This window comes from Bombus flavifrons, chromosome 13 (genome assembly GCF_040668555.2).
Source record: "Bombus flavifrons isolate JBK064 chromosome 13, iyBomFlav1_principal, whole genome shotgun sequence".
NCBI classification, from domain to species: domain Eukaryota; kingdom Metazoa; phylum Arthropoda; class Insecta; order Hymenoptera; family Apidae; genus Bombus; species Bombus flavifrons.
This window is the reverse complement of record NC_138454.1, coordinates 8,171,176-8,193,853: the sequence shown is the minus strand read 5'-3', so window position 1 is coordinate 8,193,853 and position 22,678 is coordinate 8,171,176. Positions and strand designations below refer to the sequence as shown.

General features: G+C 48.0%; 1 protein-coding gene across 3 annotated transcripts; it reads left to right on the top strand.

Moving 5' to 3' along the window:
* The first annotated feature begins 7,170 nt into the window (after positions 1-7,170).
* On the top strand, positions 7,171-19,649 carry side (motor axon guidance molcule sidestep). Of its 3 annotated transcripts, none has more exons than XM_069126147.1 (12): positions 7,171-8,762; positions 13,277-13,436; positions 15,072-15,283; positions 15,365-15,475; positions 15,550-15,765; positions 16,657-16,953; positions 17,042-17,172; positions 17,237-17,396; positions 17,469-17,771; positions 18,033-18,488; positions 18,586-18,795; positions 18,936-19,649. In XM_069126147.1, exons 1-12 carry the CDS (start codon positions 8,576-8,578, stop codon positions 18,977-18,979), a joined length of 2,487 nt encoding a protein of 828 aa, XP_068982248.1. In that variant the 5' UTR covers positions 7,171-8,575; the 3' UTR covers positions 18,980-19,649. The 3 variants fall into 3 exon arrangements, with proteins under 3 accessions (XP_068982248.1, XP_068982247.1, XP_068982249.1); XM_069126146.1 differs by having other exon boundaries at positions 18,033-18,494; XM_069126148.1 differs by lacking the exons at positions 7,171-8,762; positions 13,277-13,436 and adding an exon at positions 13,911-14,982 and having other exon boundaries at positions 18,033-18,494.
* Positions 19,650-22,678: the final 3,029 nt, after the last annotated feature.

The window sequence follows — 22,678 nt, the reverse complement described above, 5'->3', positions numbered from 1 at the left end:
GATATTTTACGAAGAGTTTAAGCTTCGACGAGGATCGCGCGAGCGATCTCTACGTTCGAATTCAATGGGAAAAGAAAAACGACCCGGTCTTGTTTTCCTTCTTCTCTCCCTCCGATGGAATCGGTCCTTGAATTCGAAAGAATTTCCCATGTCACGATGCACGAGGATCGCTGCCACGTGATACATACTGTGTTTTGACTGATACCGTTCGCTGGCACGACGATAACTCGTCGAAGAAAGACAGCCTATCGTTGAAACGTATCGTTGCATGGAAAAAGGGACAAAGACGAAAGGTCCCATTCCCATAGGACGCTCGACGGGAGAAGGTTTTTAACGTGACCGGAGTGTTTTCTGTCAAACAAAAGCTTATTATATTATTAGCTTGTCACGGCTCGGTGAGAAAGAATTTCTTTTCGACTAGAAAGAACGAAGGCCATGTTCGAAACCAAACCTCTTTTTTCCGTTCTGACTTTTCGTCCAATTGTATTACAGAGCCCGAAACTGGCTCGTCACTCGCGTGAATCTCATTTTAGGCAAAGTTTTTCCTTTGAAACGCGAGACCCTATAATAAGCGCGAAGTTCGTGAACAATTAGAGGACTGTTTCATGAACCGGTCTGGCCAAGTTGCAAGTCCGTCTCTTCTGGATTAAAGCGAGCAGAATACATCCAAGAATTTTAGATCGTCTAATTGCGCGCGTTAGAATAAAGCGTTCGTAATCGCGCGTCGCGAACGCTACGTTCGTGTGCGATAAAAAAAAGTTAAAAGGTGCGTTTCGCGAAAAATTGTTCGCAGCGTTTTTCATCATACGATCGATGAAACAATTGCGATAACTGCGTCGCTCGGAGCGATTACTCTACGTGATTCGGTCGCTAAATGGTCAGGTCGTCGAGAAGAAGAGAAGAGAATCTACGCTGGTAATCGGTCGAAGCTGATATGTACATATTATATTTGCATGTTACACGTACACACACGTGCTAATACACCGTACGCTAGAAGTTTCGTAGCGCTGTAACCGGTGTAACAAGGTTAAAGATTCGTTATCGTTTTCATACATCGAGCCGGTGTTCTTTCTGCTCGTTAAAACCGTAGCCTTTGATATCCGAAGCTCGATGTCCAGCTAGCATTAAGTGACTTACGACGTTTTCACTGTGGCCTGACGGAAATAGCGTTATGGCGAGCACGAGCAAGAAGAAACGTCGCGAGAAGGGGGAAAGGAGATGTCGCTCGCGGGAGATACAGGACGGGCGCGTAGAAGAAAACGGTCGTGAGAACGAAGAGAGAATCGTCGAGAAGAGTGGGGAAGGGGAGGGAAAAGAAGGGAAAGGAAGGGGTAGGAAAAAATGGAGAAGAAAAAGGGAGAAATATCGCGGTGCAGAGGCGACTAGAGGAAAAACGATCGAAGCGAGCAAGGCCGAGGGAAAACGAACAAATGCTGCGCGTTGAAGCTAGGGAAGCAAAGGAAAAGAAAGACGAGCGAAGAGGGGACGAGGATAGAGATGGAGGCGAAGAGATACGAAGAGAGAAATCTTCGTTTTCTAACGGGACAGGTGCATGCCTCTATTTTGGCGAGCTCGCTGGCAAATGTTTTGTCCAAGCTGGTATAAAATCGCGACGTTCCTCCGCTCAGCTTCTCTTAGATCTCAACCCGCTCCTTTTAGTCTCTTCGAGTCTCCCTCTTTAGCTCGTTCGCTCGCGCTCAAGACGTTCGCTGAGGGAAGCGAGTCACAATCGACTGGGCGCTTTCGCTGCCTTTCCTTCCTTCATCCGGCCTCGCGCGCGAGAATTACATAACATTTCGTTTAGTATAGTCGCGAGTGAGACCCTAAACTCGTTTCGCTTATCTGCCTGGACGAGTGTGTCGTTCGACGCAAATGTCCGTGACACAATAGCGAAATTTTCTCAAGTAAACACGTTGATTCCGTTTCGAAGAGACGTTTCTGAAAGCTATCGTGACTCGTTTAACCATGGGAAAAATAATAAATTCCTTTGCTATAAGTCCAATTTAGTCACAGTGACGAGACACGTAACTAGAACGCGAGAAGAATGCCAATATCTTTCCGAAAAACTCCAAGAATTCGACAACGTCGAATTCTTGGCGCCAGAAGGTTCGACAGAGAGAACAACATTAACGGCATCTTCGTTGAATCGCCTCTCCCTCGTTCTCGTAGTGCTTTGTTTCTTTCTCTCGTTTCTTTCTTTTTTTCCTGTCTTCGTTTCGCGCGTCATTTTTCCCTTCTATTCCGCTGCGCATAATCGTTCCGTAATAATTTTAGTTGACGTTAGACGCTCTCCACAGGCGCACCAGCGACGATCGTTGACCGCGCGCATACGTAACGATCCTACTGAAATTATTCCATTTCCATTCAAGAGGAATCCACGAGTTCTCGCGAATTTTCTTTTTCAATGCGGCGACACGACGTCGAAAATTCGTCGACGTCGATGTGCCAACGCGACCTCGTTAAAGTGCATTTTAATTCTCGCGAGGCGAAGATTTCCTGCACGCCGTCGCTAACCATTGCCGCTGTCTCCATTGAAATTCAATTCTCCCATGGTACAGGTCCAATTTTTTGCCGGTCAGGAATTTTTCTGGCATCCGGTGAATTAGCTTTCTCCTAGCCTTTCCTCGATGATATCGTCCCGCTGTCTGTTTACAACGGCGTTTGCCTACGTAGTTTTTCGAATTTCGACACAAAGGAAAAAAAAGACGGTTGCTAAGCGCGAGGAAAAAAGCCCGGCGCCTACGGGAAATCTGACGGAATCGAGACACGTGCGTGCGCGCACACGTGTTCACGGGCGAAACAAACGCGTGAATCCGATGGACGTGCACCAGCATTTCCAGATTTATCGACGCATTAGGGCTCGGCTAAAGCGGTGCCGCTTCGTTTCTTTCTGCGACAAATCGATTAAAACAGCGACAACGTAACTTGGCTTTTGTTCCATGCTTGTCGTCGAGTTATCGTGATACGCTCTTGTCTTTTGTTTACACCCCCGGGAATACTACACGTTGGTTTCCTGCACTAGAAACGAGAATCGATTTCTCCATTAAACGACGTCCCTGGCGTACAGAGGCGGCGTATTAGACTGTAATTTGTATTTGTTTAGTAAATAATTCTCGTTCCCTACGTAGAAACCAAAAACGGGAACGTACGCGATCCTGTTTGCGAAACCTTTGAAAACCTAGATATGTACGTAGTACGTACATGTTATAATAGAAATGAACGCTTTCAGAAGTCAACGAAAACGGATTTCGAGCTGTGTTTCCAGAATGGAAATAATTTGTCCTTGGACAAAGAGCTGGTTAGAGGCTATGCCCTTGAAAATGTACGAGCTAGGAAGCGAGAACTCCCTCCGGTATTAACAAATGTTTCCTATTAAACGAAACCGCACACACTGGCTGGAATAATTAGCAGCGGCGGACTATACGATTCCATATGGGCTATCGTTCTGGGAGTTTGAACGATTCATTCGCGAGAGAGAGTCGTATATAACTTGGTCATCGAAGAGGGGGATAGTAGTGGCGGATACGTCGCTCGAAGGGTGCTGGAAAAGCCTCGGGCCTCGTGAATCATGGTGGCCACGCGAAAACACCATAAAAATAATACAGCTATGTCACGATAGGGCAAGCGTGACTCATCCTCCCGCACGAGTCGTTGGAACCACCGATGGATCTTACTTCCGAAGACTCGATCGAGTCAACCATGGGGTCCTCCTCGTGGAAACGATGAAAGGGTGGTCCGCGATTAGGGTGCGCCCCAACTGTCTCGACGCTGTGTCGAGACGCGTAACAGGCATAACGACAGACTATGTTCCGTGATTCGGCATCGATCACATCCTACACGCCGGCTATATCCCGGATGTACCGTGGAACCTAATATTTTAAAGAGTTTTACGAATTCTCACCATCGAACGTTGAAAAACGCCGACACCCGTCCTAACGTCGTTCGACGTAGCACATCTACACCGATGCAATGAGAATCTAGGCGAGATATTATTACGGGGATAATGCGATTCGGCGGAAAGCTACAGGAATGGTTATACATAAATATTAATGGGCAGAAAGCGAGCCGCGTGACGTTCCGTAATGCCGCATTCAGATTGATATCGACCGCTTTCGATTCTCGTTAGTCATCGTGGTTTGTACCGTGTAGTGTGCTTTCCAGACACCACCGTAACACGTAAATGTACGTTTCAATGAGTCACTGATACGTGGAACTGTTTACCTGCAAAGGGACACGTGCCCGAGCTGACCAACAACGGTGTTTCATACGATTCGCGTCTGTTAAAAGTATCGCGTGATCTCGTCGCAGGGTCCAGTCGAATCGAGCGCAAAACCGGGCTAGCGACAGTTGCAAAATGCAAGCACGAAATGTATACTGATTTTCGAAATCGAAGAGGTCGATCAAAATTAGCTTGAAGGTTGGTAAACGCGTGTCCGAGTACACGGACGAGACGAAGGCGTCCGAAATCTTAATTCTCAACGACTCGAGACAAGACGTTCCACCGGAAATATCATATTCCTGACCCGCATACGATCTACTTATCTCTCGTAGAAAATCAACTATTCCCGTCGATTACGCGTCCCTATAAAGTCAATGGTTAGAGACGATTAAAGGTGGCTGTTGTTGATTAAAATATATAGAAGATCGCATTGTTGCATTCAATTAGTCGACGGTGGAAACGTGTTGTGACACTCGGCTGACAGGAAGCAGGATTTATCTAAACGGCTATTTAAGCCGTGGCATGCGTATCCTGTATGCGTATGACGAACGTAAACGGTTTTAGTGATAATTTCGTTCGACTCGATCGAGACGATGGACGCGTAAGAGAGCAGTGGCTCGTTCAAGGACCACCTACGGGCTCTCATAAATTTTCGCGCCAATTCTCGACAATTACGTCTCTTCTATAACTCTGTTATTTGTGGTCCGCGAGTGCCGAGCCTGACGTACTTTATCCACACGAGGGATACGTTAGATATCGATCTGGCTTTTCTCAACCGCACTCGTTCTCGCCGAAATCGAGATACGCGATCGAGGGGAAAGGGAGCCGGTTGATGTGCTCTGCACACACAGCCATTTACTCGTATTCGACGCTGGATGACGAAGGGTCTGGTTTAATGGTAGTTACGACGAATGCGTTCGTCCAACACACACGTAACTGGAAAATTTTGCTTGAAATAAGAATCGAATCGGACACGTGACTCGAAACCTCGTCACCGGACTCGTGAGATAAGAAGCACGTGACTCGAACTTTTTACACGTTGCTGTATCGAAAAGATCGCTTTTGGAACGCCGCACCGTGCCGTTGCTAATTGAATCGCGCCCACCCAGTGAATCGAATCGAATCGAATTACGAACGGGCCGCCTCCTATGTCTATTAGCAGCGTATAAAAGGCAGCTGTTTGTGCGGCGCGACGACACTCGAAATGAGTGATAAAAAAAAGGGAAATAGCAACAAAGTGGTGGAATTGTTTAGTTTAGAGAGGCAAAAGCGGAGCTTGGGTAAAGAATAAATACAGACTGGCCAGCAAAAGTTTCGAGTGGCCGGCAGAGCACTCGAGCATACAGCGACCGCGTTCAATTGTACCTAACCGAGTGGATAAAGTTTGACGAGATTCTCGCTGGCAAATAAACGCGACCATGCTACTAGGATTCCACGTTCGAGCGACCAATCGAATCGACGTACGATCTCCAACAGATTTTACACCCAGCTTGAGGAAACGAGCCCGTTCCTCTCCCGTTTTGTCCGCTTTCTTACTCACGACAACGATCTCAAAGCCCGGTCCGTGTTTTTGCGAGCAATCCGCGGTCCTCAATTCCCAATTCGTACATTCACGTGGGTGCGTGTGGTCGACCTCGGTGAAAAAGAGAGGGTGTAGGTATCCGACGCGAGGGAAACGCGAGGATTCCGAAAATAGATTCGCTGCGAACCGTGCGGCGACATTAGAAACACCCTGCGTATAATGCCTCTCTCTACCCGGCTACAGTAACGGCTTGGCCTCTCTCATCCACGGCCCTGACGCTTTCATTATGAAAAGAAAGCCGAACGTAAATACACGTGGACACAAAGGTGCCACCTACGCATCGATTTTGTAAATTACAAACACCGTTCGTTCGACCTTCGCGTTTAATTCGTGCGTTAAACGCGTGTTTCTTGATCTCCGCGGCTAGAGAAGACACGGTTCTCCATCGGTGTTTGTTTTCTCATCCAACCCATACCGAGGCGCAAGTATGTATTTTCACAGAATCAATAAACGAAACGGAAAGAAGGTAGCAAGAAAAATTAATAGAAACGACGAATGGATCGGGTGGACGAGCCGGATCGTTCGTGCAATCCATCAAACCGAACGCGCATCCATTCGTGCGACGAGTTTATCCCTTCAGAGGGCATTCCTGACCCTTCGGTTCGGCCGACGACTCCACCCTCGATGAACACGCTGCAGCATATCCAGCCCCCCTACGCTCGCGTAATCGTCTGCACGATGATACGCCAGAAATTCACCCCGCGTTTATTCCACCGAGGCAAACTTGGTCTCGTCCCTTTCCAGTCCATGTCAACAAGTCAGAGAGAGAAAGAGAGAGAGAGAGAGACACGCGGCGAAGCGGAACGCATGCGTTTCCAACCTTCTACCCTACGCATGTAAGAAAATGTATACGTACTTTGCCTCGCGGTTCTGTGTACCGCGTGTATTTGCGCGAAGACAGATATTTATCGTGAAATAGCTAACCTTGAAATAAATCTTTAGCAATCGGTTACTACTTGCACTGGTCGATGAAAGCGAAGCAAATAACGCAAACGCATGATTCCGTGCAACGAGGTTCCGTAACTATCGTGGAAATCTTGTTGGACGATTCTCGAATGTAACGAACCCGCGATTATTAACGATGCAAAAAGCGTGAAAACGGTAGGGTTACGGCTACGGAGAAAACGGGGTTTTCAGCTGGCGCAAACGAACGGCACCGAGTGGATTTTGCGCGCGTCATTAGCACAAATGCGTCGCGGTGCATCTTGGTGCAACGTGGTTCACGCGCGTTAAGATGCGTGTGCATTAGAAAAGCGGAGTGGGCCGTGGCTAAACGAGCGCGTGTGCGTGCTGAACTGCGTGTCCTCGGGGCCGGGTTAAATGGACGTGTGCCGCACGAGGAGGGTGCACGAGTGGGGGTAACTACACGCGTGTCGTCGGTTTTGGTTTTAGTTCCGTGGCAGTCGCTGCCGACGACGACGATCTCAAACGGTTGGCGAGCCCCGCTGCTGGTTTCTTCTTTCGTTTCCACCAGCGAACACGCGCGCTACGCGTATATTCTTTTTCTTCTCGTTCCGTTTGCCGATCTTTTGTATCGTTCGTTTTGTCTCAACGGTATTCGCGTTCCGCCAGATTCGCATACCTCTCGTCGACGCGCGTTATCTCCACGTAGCTTGGCTCCATGCTATAGACAACAACATCCAAGTGCATGCGACAATTCATTGACATTCTTCGCGAGATACGGTTAACGTATCGAACGTACGACTATTACTCCGCTATTCGACTTTATCTGCAGCGCGTTGTTATTATTCCACGACAGCGGAGAGCAATAATAATCGAAGCGAGTTCAGCCGCCTCAGACGCCAGCTGTATCGAGGCACGCTTCAGACCGGAGCACGAAATGCAACGAGAAGAATAAAATACGAATCGAGCCACCTGATCGTGGGTCTAATTTAAAACCGTGCAACGCGGGAAAAAGTGGTAGCCGCCCAAGAATAACGAGCGTGAAACTCGAAGGAAGGAAGAGAGGCATCAGGAAGAAAAAGGAGAGTTGCGGGCTGTTTCGCAGTCGACATCAAAGTTGAAATCTTACGGGGGCGTTGCGGAAGGACGCAGGAAGAGCTCGGCGCGGAGAAGCGAGAAGCTAAAACGCGCAACGAACGACACTCGCATCGAGCTGACGACAAAAAATTTGACAAAGCGAAAGGAATTTAAAGGACAGGAGCGTAGGAGAAAGGGACGATTCGTCCGAAAAGGGACAAAGAGGGAGCCGAGTGTCGGTCAAATGCGAAAAAACGTCGGCTCGTTTTGTTAATCAAAAGATTTCGGTTCGGCACGACGACGTGTTCCGACTAATAACGAGCACGTGTGACCACAGCGCCTTGCGTCGATCGGAAAAAGGACCAACCGAGGAGAGAGAAGGGGCGCAGCACGAAAGGAAGTTCGTAGAAAAGGATCTTTGCGCGACGACTTCGACCGTTGCAGCTTCTTCCGCCGCGTCTTTCTTTCAAACAATCAATTCGAGATTGTCCCTTCGAGAGATTCGAAACATTCCGATAAGACGCTACGACGATTCCACGAACGATCGGAATTTTTGTGACACAGTTGCTTATTAAACGGATTGCTTCTTTGATATGACGACAAATCGATCGTCGATAGATCGATCATCGCGGCGACCGAATGCTGTCGAGAATGTATTCCGTGCCGTCGGTTCGGTTCCGATCGATCGAGAGAACAGTGACGTCGTGTAATCGCGGCTCGAATTATCGCGTGAGAGATCGTCGTTGACTCAGCTACCGACGATACACGGAAACAATTGGATCGCGCGCAATCGGATGTCTCGAGAGGTGTTGACCGGACGTGGCTGGTGGGTCGCGCGTCAACTCGAACACCTGATTCTCGGTTACCGGTTCGAGATGCGGCGCACGTCCGGACACGTGTTTCTGACAAGTTTGCTGATACTACTTCGAGCACGTCGGGCAGACGCAGCTACCGAGAATTCGCCCGAATTCTCGAACAAAGGTACGTTGCATCTTTCCGGATGCTCACTTTCATATTACAAACAAACGTGCATGTTACTAAGTGCTTCGTCTTGAAACGCGAGGCAACTCCGTTTCCATTTGCATTCACCGTGTTAACGCGTTTCACAATAGGAATATTTCTAACGAACGAACGAATTAACGTTTTGCGAGGTTCTCGTAAATGTATACGACTGCTTTGATTCGTATTTGTTCGAACTGCAGGGTAATCGATGGACAGAAAAGAGGTATGTACCGCTAAGCGGTTCCAGACTTATTTTGAACCGAACGAGCGCTCTGACCTCGACACGATTTTAAATAAGTTAAAAGTTTGGTCACTCCAGCCTATCGGGAACAACCGGAAGAATTCGAATAAACTCGTACGCACGCGGCACAACCACCAAATTTTTGACATCTTTTCGACTCTCGATACACTCGTTTCGAAATAAAAGGAGCAACGTCATCGACGTTGTTCGCTGTTTTTTTCCCCTTGGCAGGTATTTTGTCCACCTTTGATCGCCCAATGGCTTCCTCTCGTACAGGTACGTTCAAGTATAGAAAAAGAACAACCACGTCTGCGAACGATACAAAATTTCGAATTACATTCCTAAGCAAAACTCGTTGTATATTCGAGGCAACGTTAGACGATATAGCAACCCGATAGAAATAGACCGTCTCCCGTACGATGATACTGGACTTCTCTATTGCTTTAATTTACGAAGACGGTTGAGGCTGTCGGAGGTATCATCAGCAGAAATTTGAAAAACGCGACATACTTTGAAAGAGAAGAAACGAAAAGGGAAGAGAGAACAGGGGCAACGTTTCGTCATCGATGCTTCGATCGGAAAGTAAGAAGCGGGTCCCGGTGAACTTACCGGCGGATATTTTGGGCAAACAGAACGCCTGCTACCAAAGCAAAAGAATTTGCGCGATTTATTTTTGGCGCCGTTAAAAAGGCGCCGCTTCATTTTGATCCCTCGCTTCATCCGTCACGGACAGCTCTTCGGAGCGCCGCGGCTAACTTCCGAAATTTATGAAAAGAGCGGAACGCGATGGTGAATCGCGAAAAATCAGGATGCATCGGGGAACACGCGAACATCGAGCGGTATTAGAGTGCCTCGTGCAAGAAGGAATGCGTCCTCGCGAGCGTCGTTTATAGCTTTTAACCGAGCACAGACGGGACAGACTCGGACGACCAGAGAGGACTCAAAGTTCGAAGGAATTCGGGGAGGACCTTCCGACGTGTTTCAAATTCCGGCCTGGCTTAAGATATATAGGTATTGTCCTTGCGGCGAATAACAAATCCGTCGATGATTTCTTCGTTCGAATGAAAATATTTGCGGAAGAAAACGTAAATGAAAGACCTGCCTCTTCGGTGATCCATCATCGCCCCTGTAGGTATCGCGGCGATCTTTACATGTTTGTTTTACGAGCCGCCGCAAAAGCAACGCTTTCCGCGAAACGAAAGCACATCGAGCTTCCGAGCCGCTCTTCGCGCGCCGCTTCGCTTCTCCATCTTTTCTTTTCGTCTCGCTAATTGCGGGACAAATTTTACCATGACGCGCGATCGTTCGAACAACGAGGCTGTAAATTCGAGACACGATTCACTCCGCGCGAACGTACGCCGAGTTCAAAGAATTTAACGAAGCAGAAGGGAATCGGTTGCGCGTCGAAATTTTCAGAGCGCCGCGAAAAGCCTTTAACGCAGGGCCAAGTTTGAATAACAAAACGGATGAGCCGGAGAGGCGCGCAGCTTGTAGCGCCGATGAAATTACCATACAAAGTGATCAAACGGGTAGACTTTTACGTCTATGGCAACCCTCGGACGCATTACAAAAGAGTGCCGACACAGGACCACCAACCACCAAAAAATCGACTGGAAAACCGGTACAAGTTTAATCTTACGCATATTCGTGCATTGCCGCAGGTACAAATCGACCCGGCCAACGCTGGGAGGAGTCGGTTAAATAATTACGGTGCCGTCAATGAAATATCTTGATTTCGCCATCGGAAGACCTCCAACGCGGTCTTTTAACGTCTCACAAACCGGACCCGCCTCCGTACCTGTCATTTTTCAAAGGTTACGACCTATAGGCAGAAACCTGGCGTCGTTCGTATTTCATGCGTGTAATCGATTTTAGACCTTCGCCGACCCCAAAACTCGCAGAAATATCTTTCCTCCTTTCGATGGTTATTTCGCAGACGTAATCGTAGAGTCGCTCGTCTACGTGTTTAAGAAGAGAACTTTGATTTTCAATAAGCTCGGAATAGCGGTATTAGGGTGTCGTCTTTTCCAAAGTACCGAAATACTCATCGGATCGAAGCGCAACGTACGTGGTGACAGTTGGAATTTTATTGGGCAATCGAACTTCTTCTGGGCAGGATAGCAACAGGTGTTGGGGCAAGAGGATGCGGAATTATGCGAGAATGAAATTGACTAAAGCGTGACCGAGCGGGGTAGATTAGAAAGAGATAACGCGCACGAGTATGACACGAATGTAATAAAAGGCTACATTCGGCGTTTTGCGTGCGAGCGATGAGAAACCGATCGAACTAGAGACCAGCGGCGAAGATATAGCCAGGCTATGAACGAAAACGCCCGACAAACGATGGAATGCCATCGATCTACTCCGCCGCGACCGCCACGAGTACCGACCGCGGCGGACAAGACACGAATACGTTGTACGTGCGGGACAAAAGGCAGGAAATTGCACGGTATCGCGTAGCGAGCCCGCACGAGCAGCGGATCGGAGGGCCGCGGATAGACGCCGATAAAAACTCGTAAATTAATTCCATGTTGCGCAGAGGTCCCCGACGCCATGGAGCCTCGTGCCAACCTCGCTTAGTCATGACTCCGCGTTACTCCACTCGTCGTGTTCGTAGCTCGTAGATTACTGTAATGGCCGCCTCGAGATACTCGCCGGTTCGATTCGCGAAAGATGGACACCGAATCGGGTAAAAAAGAAGAAACACGCGAAAGAAAGAAATCTGAGGAAGGGACACGAAAATAGACAAGCCGGCGGAAGCGCGCTTTCCTAACGAGCGTGATACAAAAATAACAGGGCTACCCCTCGGTCGAGCATTATTTACATAACAGTACACTTTAACGTACAGATTTTTTCTTCGAATCGTTACCAATTTCCGTTGGATATCGGAATTCTATTCCGAGATGCAACGATGCGCGAGCGGAAAACGATTGTTTGGAAAAGAACCACAGGCACACGGCTCTCCGACCAAAATTAGGGATATACATCGCGTCGGTGTTTGAAAATCTTGATTACAAACGCTCCATTCGGACGATAGTAGTAGCCTTGGAAGCTCTCTGAACGCCGTAGTTCCGCGAAACGCGATCTGTTAGCTCGTCTCTGATTTCGATCTATGGAATATCGACGTCGGTCGATCGAAATAACACGTTAAATTACGTAATAGCGAGACCGCGTTTGCGTGTCGCCGGTTTACGAACAGATTGAAGCCTGGCCGAGCGCAACGCGGCGACGAAACGCTCTGTCGAGAAGACAAACTAGGTTCGGTCGTTCGCCTTTCAGCGTCGTGTTACGCCGTGCGAACACGAAAAACCTATACAGCATGGAAAATGGAAAGCGTCGACGAGCGAAAGAAGAGAATGGTGGCCGCGCGCAAGTGAGCACCTCCAGTCAACCCTCTTGATCTTTCCTCTGAAACGTCAACGCGATTCTTCTATCTGGATATCGCGAGCATCCCGCAGGTTGTTCGATATCGGAGCGATGCATCATCGTCCGTAATTTTCTGCTTACATCGGTCGCGATTTAAACTTAGAATCGTTGCGACGTTACCAAGTTTCACCCATAGAGAAAATAGAAACGATATAACACGAACGCGCACGTGCGTATATGAGAACCAGTGTTAATGTACACCGCGGTATGCCATTGATAACTCGGTCGTTCTCTCTTGGCACTCGCTATCTCTAGTTCGCGCACTCGCTCGATTTTCCATCGTCGACTATCGAGAAACCTTGTCGCTTTCTCGACGGATAATTGCGAGATTAAGAAAGTGGAGCATCGGCACGACGCGCTTACTTATGAAATTGCCTGTAACTACGGCATCGGCTTGTAAGATTTACCGGCGTGTCTCTTATTCGAACTCGACTCGGTTAAATCCTATTTTAATCGAAACGCGAGTGCGTGCGCCAGCGTATGGCTCGTTTCCTAGAATAGGCAAAAACGACGAGTTCGTAGCGTAATGAGCACAATAGCGAGCCAAAAAGGATCGCATTGTCATAGGGTTTTGCTGGTATTGTGTCGGTGGTGTGCCGTGGCCTGGTACGCGACGAAGCGTGCGCGACGACAGTTCGGCTGCCAGGGAATCGCTTCATTAGCGCCACTTTCTTCGTCGCTTCGCGTCACCCTTAACGAACGACCTAGCAGAGGATACGACGAAAAGGGGTGGTCCCGGCCTCTTTTCGTTACCCCGTGAATCTCCCTCGAAAACTAACATCTTAGTAACGATGCTTATATATTCTTTCCTGCGTTTCTTTTTAAGGGTCTACTACGACTCACGCTCTTACAGCGCCGCTCAGATTGGTGTGGGGCAGCGAGGGCAAAGACGTCGAATTACCATGCGACATCACTCCACCGACACCGACCGACTCCGTGAACATGGTGCTTTGGTTCAAAGACACCGCTGGGATACCTCTTTACAGGTAACGTTCTGCCCCCGTTCCATTCCTTTCCTTCTATCTCGTCCGGACAAAGGACGAAGCGAGCTGTTGTATCCTAATCCCGTGTATGTTATTTGTCGTAACACGATGGACCGAATTTACAAATGCATTTTTTTCTTTTCCCTTCTCTGCTTTGGTCGCGCAAAATGTACGATAAAAGTACGATAACCGGACAGAATAAAGGTAAACGACAGCCATCGATTCACCGTGACTTTATTTTACCGGATATACGCATTCCTTTGACATCCGTTTCGCCAACTTGCCGTTAACGCGAAATCCATCAGGAAGGAAGAAGCTCGAGCACGAGTCGCGTGGTCGCTTGTCGACCACGCTTAATATTCCTAGATGCCATTGTTCTGACATCGTATCTCGAAATATCTCAAGCCAAGCATCCGAAATAGGGTTCCTCTGTACCGTCTTGCTCTATTATGCAGTCGGGACTCTGCCGTCGTTCTTGGAAATAAGCCGCGATCCTTATCACCACTATCTTATTCGTCGACTCTCAACAGCCAACGACCAGTTTAATCAAAATGATCGCGCGTGCTCCACGAGTCGCGATTGACCGTTCGACCGAAAGTAGGATTGAGGTAGATCGCGTAACGTAAATAAACCAAAAGACCGTCGAGGATGGTTGGCATCGACCGTTGGAATTTCTTAATACCAACGAACTTTCAGAAATAGAGTGGTGGATCGTCATTTCGTGCTGACAAATACACGTAAACAGTGTATTCCGGATGGTTTATTTATGAACGGGAGTTGTAAGTTTGTCCGTAAAATGGAACGGTCTGTTTCAGTGTCGGCGAGCCATTAATCGCGAACCGGGCATCGTTGTACGAGCGCGAGATTACGGCATAAAGAATTTTCCTGGGAAAGGACAAACGCGTGGATTCGAAGAGAAAAGAAAATTCCTTTTGCGGCTGGGTCTGTTCCGCGTGAAAGAGCGATCGTAAAAAAATACGCCGGAAAGGAGGGACGTCGAGTGAAACGAACGCAAAGCAGGTGGCTTTGAGATTTTACGAGTTCGGTTATTCGTACCAATGGTCTGTGCCCTTCGACACAGTTTTTTTTTTTCCTTCGACTCCACACGAGGCGCGTAGCGCGCAACCGACAAGAAGAAACGAAAACCCGAGGGAAGAAGAGCGCGAGAAAGAAGTTGGTACAGCTACGAAATAGTCGTACGACGTAGAGACGTTTACAACTGGCGTCACAATTTGCAGCAAATCGACTGCGAATGGATTCTTTTTCCGTCGTGTTGCCGCGGAGATTTCCTCCTCGACATTGCGTAACGGTCAACCGTTCGCGGTGAATCTAAATTCGCTGACTACGCGCTTGCCAACTATCCTTTTTTTCTCCGTAAATAGATGCGCGTGCTAGAGTTAGTCACTAAAACTGGCCAAGGGGGGTCCACGGTCCGGTGTTTACCACCTCCTTTTACACCCGGAAACGTCAACTCGCCCGATCGTTGACTCGTCGATTGTCGAGCCAAGAATTTCGACCTGCTGATCGGCAGAATGCTCCGGGTAACCGGGTAACCTCGCTACTTTGATCTTGATGCCGCTGCGAAAGGAAACAAATTGTGTTTGACGATGGAAAAACGTTGCTCGTCTTTCTGCGTAGCCTGGACGCAAGAGGCAAAGATCTCGCCTCCGCCGTTCATTGGGCGGTCAGCGATGATCTCGGCAAGAGGACCTACTTTCAGATCGGTGATGGCCATCGAGCTAAGCTCAAAGTTACCAAGGTCACATTCAAGGACCAAGGAATCTTCAGATGTAGGGTAGATTTTATCAATTCCCCGACGAGAAACTTTCGGGTGAATCTCACGCTCGTCGGTGAGTATCGTCCAAAGGGTAGAACGTTTGCCGTTCGACCGTAACAGGCGTAACGAGTTCGCGTTTTTCTCCTTTTTCCAGAAGAACCATCCAGACCTGTGATATACGATGCTCAGGGGCGAGAGGTGACAAGAGTGGCTGGACCCTTCTTGGAAGGTTACAATCTCGACTTGACCTGTCAGGTGTCTGGGGGTAAACGCTTGTACTTTTTTCCAACGATCCAAGTTCTTGCACAGTTGCCCTAATCGTGTTATTATTTATCTTAGGAAGACCAAAGCCTACGGTAGTATGGTGGAAGGACGGTAAGATACTGGACGCCGTCGTTGACACAATTTCTATTGGTTCCCCGAGCAAATTCACGGTGAACCGTCTTTTCATCAACGAGGTGACGAGATCGTTGTGGGGCACGAAGCTCGAATGCAGGGCTCAGTCGGAGCAGATGACCTCTCCGATCGTTCGCGAAGTGCCTCTAGATATTTACCGTGAGTATCGCGTAGTGTTTTCTCGTCGACTGGCTTTGACAACGGCGAAACAAACGACGCGGTTCAAAAAGGGCAATCGCGAGTGGCGCGCGAGCCTAACATCTGGCAAGAATAAAATAGAACGAATAAGCGCGCTCCACAAGGTCGCATCTTCGAATCTTAACGCGTGCTAAAAGCGATCGCGGACGGCTTAAGCGACAAGTTAGTCCGATTTAGTTCCGTCCACGCGTTCTCCTCCTTGCGTTCGCCTTTCGCGTCCGCCCTGTCGATATCTTGCACGATCCAAGTCGTTCCGTGCAAAAAGCGTATCTATGAGCGCGCACGGCTTCTAAATATTACGTAAGCCGCTCGTATTTCTCGCGAGGCGTTCAAATTTCTAGCCAGATCGAGGCTGTTCGATGCTCGAACCGCACCGCACGTCAACGGCTTCCTACGTTGCAACATAAGCGCCGGACATCCTGCGTGGCAAGAAATATCGTTCTTATTCATCCGAATGTCCTGCGGCTCGGCCGACGAACAAGAAAGAAATTTAAATATAGTTGGAGCTAGTGACCCGCGGCGGAAGCGAGATGAATTCCAACGATTTCGCGCGGGCCTCTTCTTAACTCCTTTGACGGTCGTATTTCGTGGAATTGTCGTTGAAAGTAAAAATACGCGGTTCGAGTGGCGAGCATGTGGCTCCCTCGACCCGTTATTTTCGCCACGGCTCGAACCAGCTATAGGACTCGTCCTCCTAGCAATTTTTTGTACGCGGTCGCGGATCCTTGGAGAATCGCCGAAGCGATCGAGCGAGAAAAGGAACGCAGGCGAAGCAGGCGTTTTCTTCGCGGCATGCTATCTCGACAGAGTATACGCACGAACGAAATTCGTAATCGTCGATTCGTTTCGCAGTGAAGCCTGCGATCGTAAAGATCGTCCTGATCGACAGTCAAATCTACGCCGGGCGTCCGCTCGCAGCACGCTGTGAAACCTGGGGAAGTTCTCCCGCTGCCAGGATCATCTGGAGGCTAGGCGGACAGACGATAGGCGACCCCAACGTGTCGACTACGCAGAGAAGCAATTCGACGATCAGCAAGCTGGCTCTCGTCCTTGGCAAAGACGACAATGGCAAGAGATTAACCTGCAGAGCCGAAAATCCCAGATTTCCCGGCGGAGTGCTCGAAGAATCTGAGATCTTGGACGTTGCCTGTAAGGTTTCCCTCTTTTTCCATCTTATCAAACGATACACGTATATCTTCCCAAAATGACACACAGCTTCTATGACTTTCGCCTTTAGACGTACCGGTTGTTTCCATCGACCTAGCCACCGGTTACGTCCTGGATACTCTCAGAGAAGGGGACGATCTGAAGCTGGTGTGCGACGTGGAGAGTAACCCACCTCCGACCCGAATCATTTGGTACCACAAGGTAGGAAGAGCTTTTACGCGATTACTCGGTTCTAAGAGGGAGTACGAATCACGGGCCCTTTCAGGACGATCGATTGGAGCACGACGTGACCGGTGGAACGCTGATAGCCTCCAACACGTTAACGCTGAGGGTACTCACTCTGGCTCATGCAGGCGAGTATTCGTGCGAAGCGGTGAATTCCGTGGGAGAGGGTCGGAGCCCTCCGATTTTCGTTCAGATGAAATGTAAGTACATGGTTTCGCGGCTGCTACTACTGCAATTTCGATTTTCTCAACGGAGATTGTTCTGCCGGATAGACGCGCCGAGATGCAGGGCAGGTTACGAGCGACGCGAGGTCACGGCTGGTCGCCACGAAACGGTGTCGCTACGCTGCGAAGTCGACGCTGTTCCGAAAGACGCGGTGCGATTCTCTTGGACGTACAACGGAACGCGCGGTGACGTGTTGCCGATGCCAAACTCCAGAGCTCGGAATAACGGGCTCGTTAGCGTTCTCGAGTACACTCCTACCACCGACACCGACTTTGGAACTCTGGCTTGCTGGGCGAGCAACAGCGTCGGCAGACAAAGGACCCCTTGTATATTCAACATCGTGCCCGGAAGTACGTGTCCTTGGAAATTGATAACTAGAACAAATTCCACGAAAGCATGCCGACGAAACTTCGATGTTTTCGCGTGCTCTTCCGCTTTTTATTTGAAATCGCCTCGCGGTAAATGGACGAAGCTTCCTTAAGAAGCCAAGTTCAACGTGTTTCGTCGATAGCGCCATTTCACGGCCGTTCGATTTATCGACCAAGTTTTCAAATTATCTTTGACGACGAGTCACTGTTCCTCTGTAAAGTAACGAACGTTACGATTCGCAGAGCCACCGCAGCCACCGTTTGACTGTTCTCTGCACAATGAAACCACCTCGCTGCAAGTGAATTGCGTGCCCGGCGCCGATGGTGGTTCCCCGCAATACTTTTTGCTCGAAGTTCGAGGGATACCGAGAAACTCCGGTGTCGTTCAGATGAATCCGCCGACGCTCCACGCGCCTCAAAGCGACCAGGGAATGGTCGGAGACGTACCGGCGATATATCAAGAGAGAAATCCAAGGCCAAGCTTTCAGCTACACGGTCTTGAACCCGGTTTCGATTACACGTTATACGTGTACGCTGTGAACGACAGAGGAAGGAGCGAGCCAGCGCTGTTGGAGCATATACGAGTGGCTGAAGTTATCGGCGGGAAGATCGAAAGAAACGGTTTGTTTCTGGAGGATCTGAAAAAGGCACTTCCCAAGGCTAGCTCGGAAAATATGATCATCGTGATCGCCTTGACAGGTACAGGTAATCGAATATAGGAAAATTTATACACTCACGTGTTTCACACGACACGCGTCCATGGACGAGTGAAAGCGAACGAGATTTTGGATCGAAGGTGCGGTGGCTTTGATCCTGATCGGTATCGGGGTGATCATCGGGTTGGCTATCTGCAGGAGAAGGACCGCGTCGCCGCTCAAAGACGGTCCGGACGATTTTACCACCCCCACCTACGTTTCTGCTCAAAGGATCGAGCCAAGGATCAGATACTCGGGCGACAGCAGACGTTCTCAAAGAACGAGCTTGTACATCGAGGAAAATCGAAACGGTAGACCTTTCTTCGACTCACGAAGAGCATAAATTTCGCAAACGTTTTAACACGCGAATGCTCGAATCTTTGAAAATTATTTGAAACCATATAATTGCGATCCCAGTTGAGTTAATGTTCGCTTCTTTTTATATTTACAGAACCGGATCTTCTACAGAGAGTCGAGATCGATCTACACGATTAATCTTCCAAAGGCTGCTTTTTATTTTGTACAGTTAGAGGTAAAACGTCCATCCTTGTTTACTATACTTGTACGCTTTTCGCGACGCGCTGTGTATATATCGGTCGGGCACAAGTGCCTCTTTCCTTAGGATTTAGGATAGTAATTCGGTAAGGCATAAGAGAAAAAGAGAACAACACGATGCATCGTGAGTTTCCTCCGGTGATTTAACACTGTTTCCAGAATTCCTGTACCTGTTTTTTTTACAATCGTATTCGAGGAAGTATCTTTTAAAACGTCGGCTAGATGACGAACTTTAGAACGTTATTTATTGCATTTCTTGCTGTAATTTACGTGCCATATTTTTTCCTTTCTTTTTGCCTTTTTCCTTTTAGTTTCTTCCATCTAAATGAACAAAAAATAAAAGTATTATAGGTAATTGCGCGACGGTACTCATCGACTCGTGTCTTTATGATAATCGATGCTTCAGCGGAAGCTCGTCGTTTCTCGTAGATGAGCGGAAAAACTTCGCGTTTACGACGAAACGATTTCGGCGTATCTTATCTTGAGATTTCGAAGAAACCTCAATGATTATATCTCAAGATTTCGAAGAGATCGAAAAAAATTTATCTAATTATGTAAATAGCGTACGAAAATGCTGGATTGTATTATTAGCGATTAAACGGCCAAATAAATTTTTACCTAATATCAGGCGTGTGTCTATTCGATGTATGTTCTCCCCAACCATCATGCAGCGTACGTAGTTCAGAGCGGAACAAATAGTTTCTAGACCAAATGTAAAATGCTTCCGATACCGGATGTTTGGTGCTATCGATTGTTGGTAAAAAACGTGCGTTTAACCATCGACGCGATGCGATATCGCTGAAAAACATAACGCGCCCACTGTTTCGACAGCAGCTTCAATAAACAATTTTACGAAAGATCGTAATTTTGCTGGCGATCGTAGCGTTCCAATTCGGACGAAAGATCATGATCGTGCGATTTCGCCGGAACAGATAACAGACGATGAGAATCAACAACATCCGACGCCCGTAAATTATACGATATTTCCGGTTATCCAGGATCGAGAAAGTGCGCTGATCGAAAACAAACTGTATTGTTTAGCGCGATACTTCAACTTCTGCGGTAAATACAGGGTCGTTTAGTTCAACGTTTTAGCATCGTGTTGGAGATCCTGCCGAAGGCGTTCGCGAACAACTGCAAGCAGGTGAACCGGTCAATCTAAACATCCCGTTATATGTATGTATGTATACGATCACTTGGATTATTTGTTTAGTCCTTTCAGGGGATCGTTACTCTCTGAACGAACATGATTTCCGCTTTCCAAGAGCAGACTGTAGAAATCAAAAAATTATCTTACGCGATAATTCGTGCTAGAATACCGCGATACGGAAAGTTTGAAACGCGAAAATGTAATGGCAACTAATCGATTTAATCTTTGATCGAAACTAATCGGAGATTAGTAAACATGGCTCGTTAAACGGCTCGTTACAACGCGTCGATTCGCTTTGACGAACTGCGCGACGATAAGTTTGATCGTGCGCTGTTTATTCGTTATTTACGAGTAATCTTGCATAAATATACGTCGCAATAATTATAACGGGAATTATACGTTGACGGGTATTTGGACGCGCACGTACACACGTCGCGTATGCAAACTAAGGAGAAGGATATAAAATTTACGATATAATATATAATATACGCAAATACATTAGTCATACACGTTCGATTCCAATTATTACCTGGCAACAACACATAGATCGCACTTTGTATTACACATTACGAAACATAATTGTAAACGCGTCGTTGATTTGTAGGTAAATGCGATGCATCGTTATCGCATCCGATGACAGGTACTCGTTCAACATCCGGAAAGGTGAAAAAACTTTGACGCGATGATTCTTCGATCCAACAGCTACTTTACATTCATTACCATCGTTGACGCGTTTCGGTGCCGGGGCGGACACGGACACGCTCCATTGGTCGAAACTTCATCAACGTCGCGATAATCGTGTCGTCGATTGCGACAGATATTCTATTTTCACTGAATTAGTTGCCGCCGCGCGACAACCAATTGCAGGAAAAATTCAATTAGCATTACCAACGTTCGCAGTAATCGCTTTACAGATTGCCAGACACGTTAAAGCGTGACCATCAACTTTTCCCTTCATCGCGTTTCATCGCGTTTCATCGCGTTTCATCGTATTCTGGAAAACTCGTGGGTTATCGATGACGAAAAAGAAAAAATCGCTGCACAAATTCGAGTGAGTTGGATAGCATAACGATCTAGAAGGATAACTACCGTGTAAATCCGTTTCAAGTTGGTTCGCGTAACTTCAATCTCGTATGGAATATTCCACGAAACGAGGGAAAACCTCGTAAGCAAGACTCGTTGTATCGCGTAATAAGTACGGGAATAATATGAAAACTAATAAAGTTAGCTGGCAGGAAAGGTGGAGGCTTTCGGGATTCGAGATGAATAGGCAGCGGGGCTCACTGGCGAGAAGATACATAGTCGTTAGGCGACAGCAAGCGTATCCAGTCACGAACGGACCGGGCAAAGTGTAAGCAAATGCGGCGTGCATTCGCCACTATAATGAAGATGCAAGCGGACCGGTAACGGTTGAATGCAGTTGCGTATTACAGAGGCGTACAGAGGCGGAGGAACCACCGTGTCGGACAGATAATTAGGTTATACTTTGTAGCGCGGCAAGCATGGTATTATCGTTATCGTCATGGGAAACGACGCTCGTAGAACGCCGCGGGGTATTCGTGTTATTTTCAACGAACCTGCCACCCCGTCATCGCTTATACCGGTTAAATCTCACTCGCCCGCGGTAAATGCTCCCCGCGAGGTGAATAAATCCTTTAATTTGCGTCGGTGGCTTTCAACAATTCATAGATTTTTCAATTTTTCCATTTTCCTTGTTCTCACCCAACTTTCAGCCGTTCCTCCCGCCGCTTACCTCCGACCTTTCCAATTCCTATTGCGCGTAATTTCGCTGGCACGCGCAATTACCGTCGAGATATAATTTCGTTTCAAGAACGGCGCGCGTTACTTTCATTCACCGAACTGTCCAAGAGTTAAAACGGTGCTTCGGCCAGTCACGGAATATTTGTAGAGTCGCAACGACATGGAAAGCGTGGTGGAAAATTTTAGCCCGAGTCTCGCCTAACGGCTGAAAAATTTGTTCGCGAAACTACGTTTCCCCGGACAGACCAAGAGCCAAGGACGAAACTCTTCAACGGGCCTGATATTTTGCCATTCGCGTTCCTAACTTTCCAGACTTGATTCTCTTGCGACCGTCCCCCAAGTTGAAGGAATTTAATCGACGTGAAATGACCGAAGCTAGGGCTGACGCCACGTATTCCAGGCATCGAATTATGTCTATTCCTCGCCAACTTTTCGCCGATCGTTCGCCGAAAACGTGCACGGCAAAGAAAAAATAGACGGAAAATAATTTCTACGAAAGTCCTTGTTGGCGTAAAGAACGATTACCCGTACGAGCCACCGCCACTCGTCGTACAAATATATTGGGTTAACAACTAAGTGATTGCGGATTTTGTCATTACGTGGTAATGACAAAATCCGCAATCGCTTAGTTGCCAACCCAATATTAGCTTAAAGAAACTCTACGGTTTGCGTTACGCTGGACCACATAATTTTCAGGGGATTAGTTCGTTTAATCGAATCAGAATAGT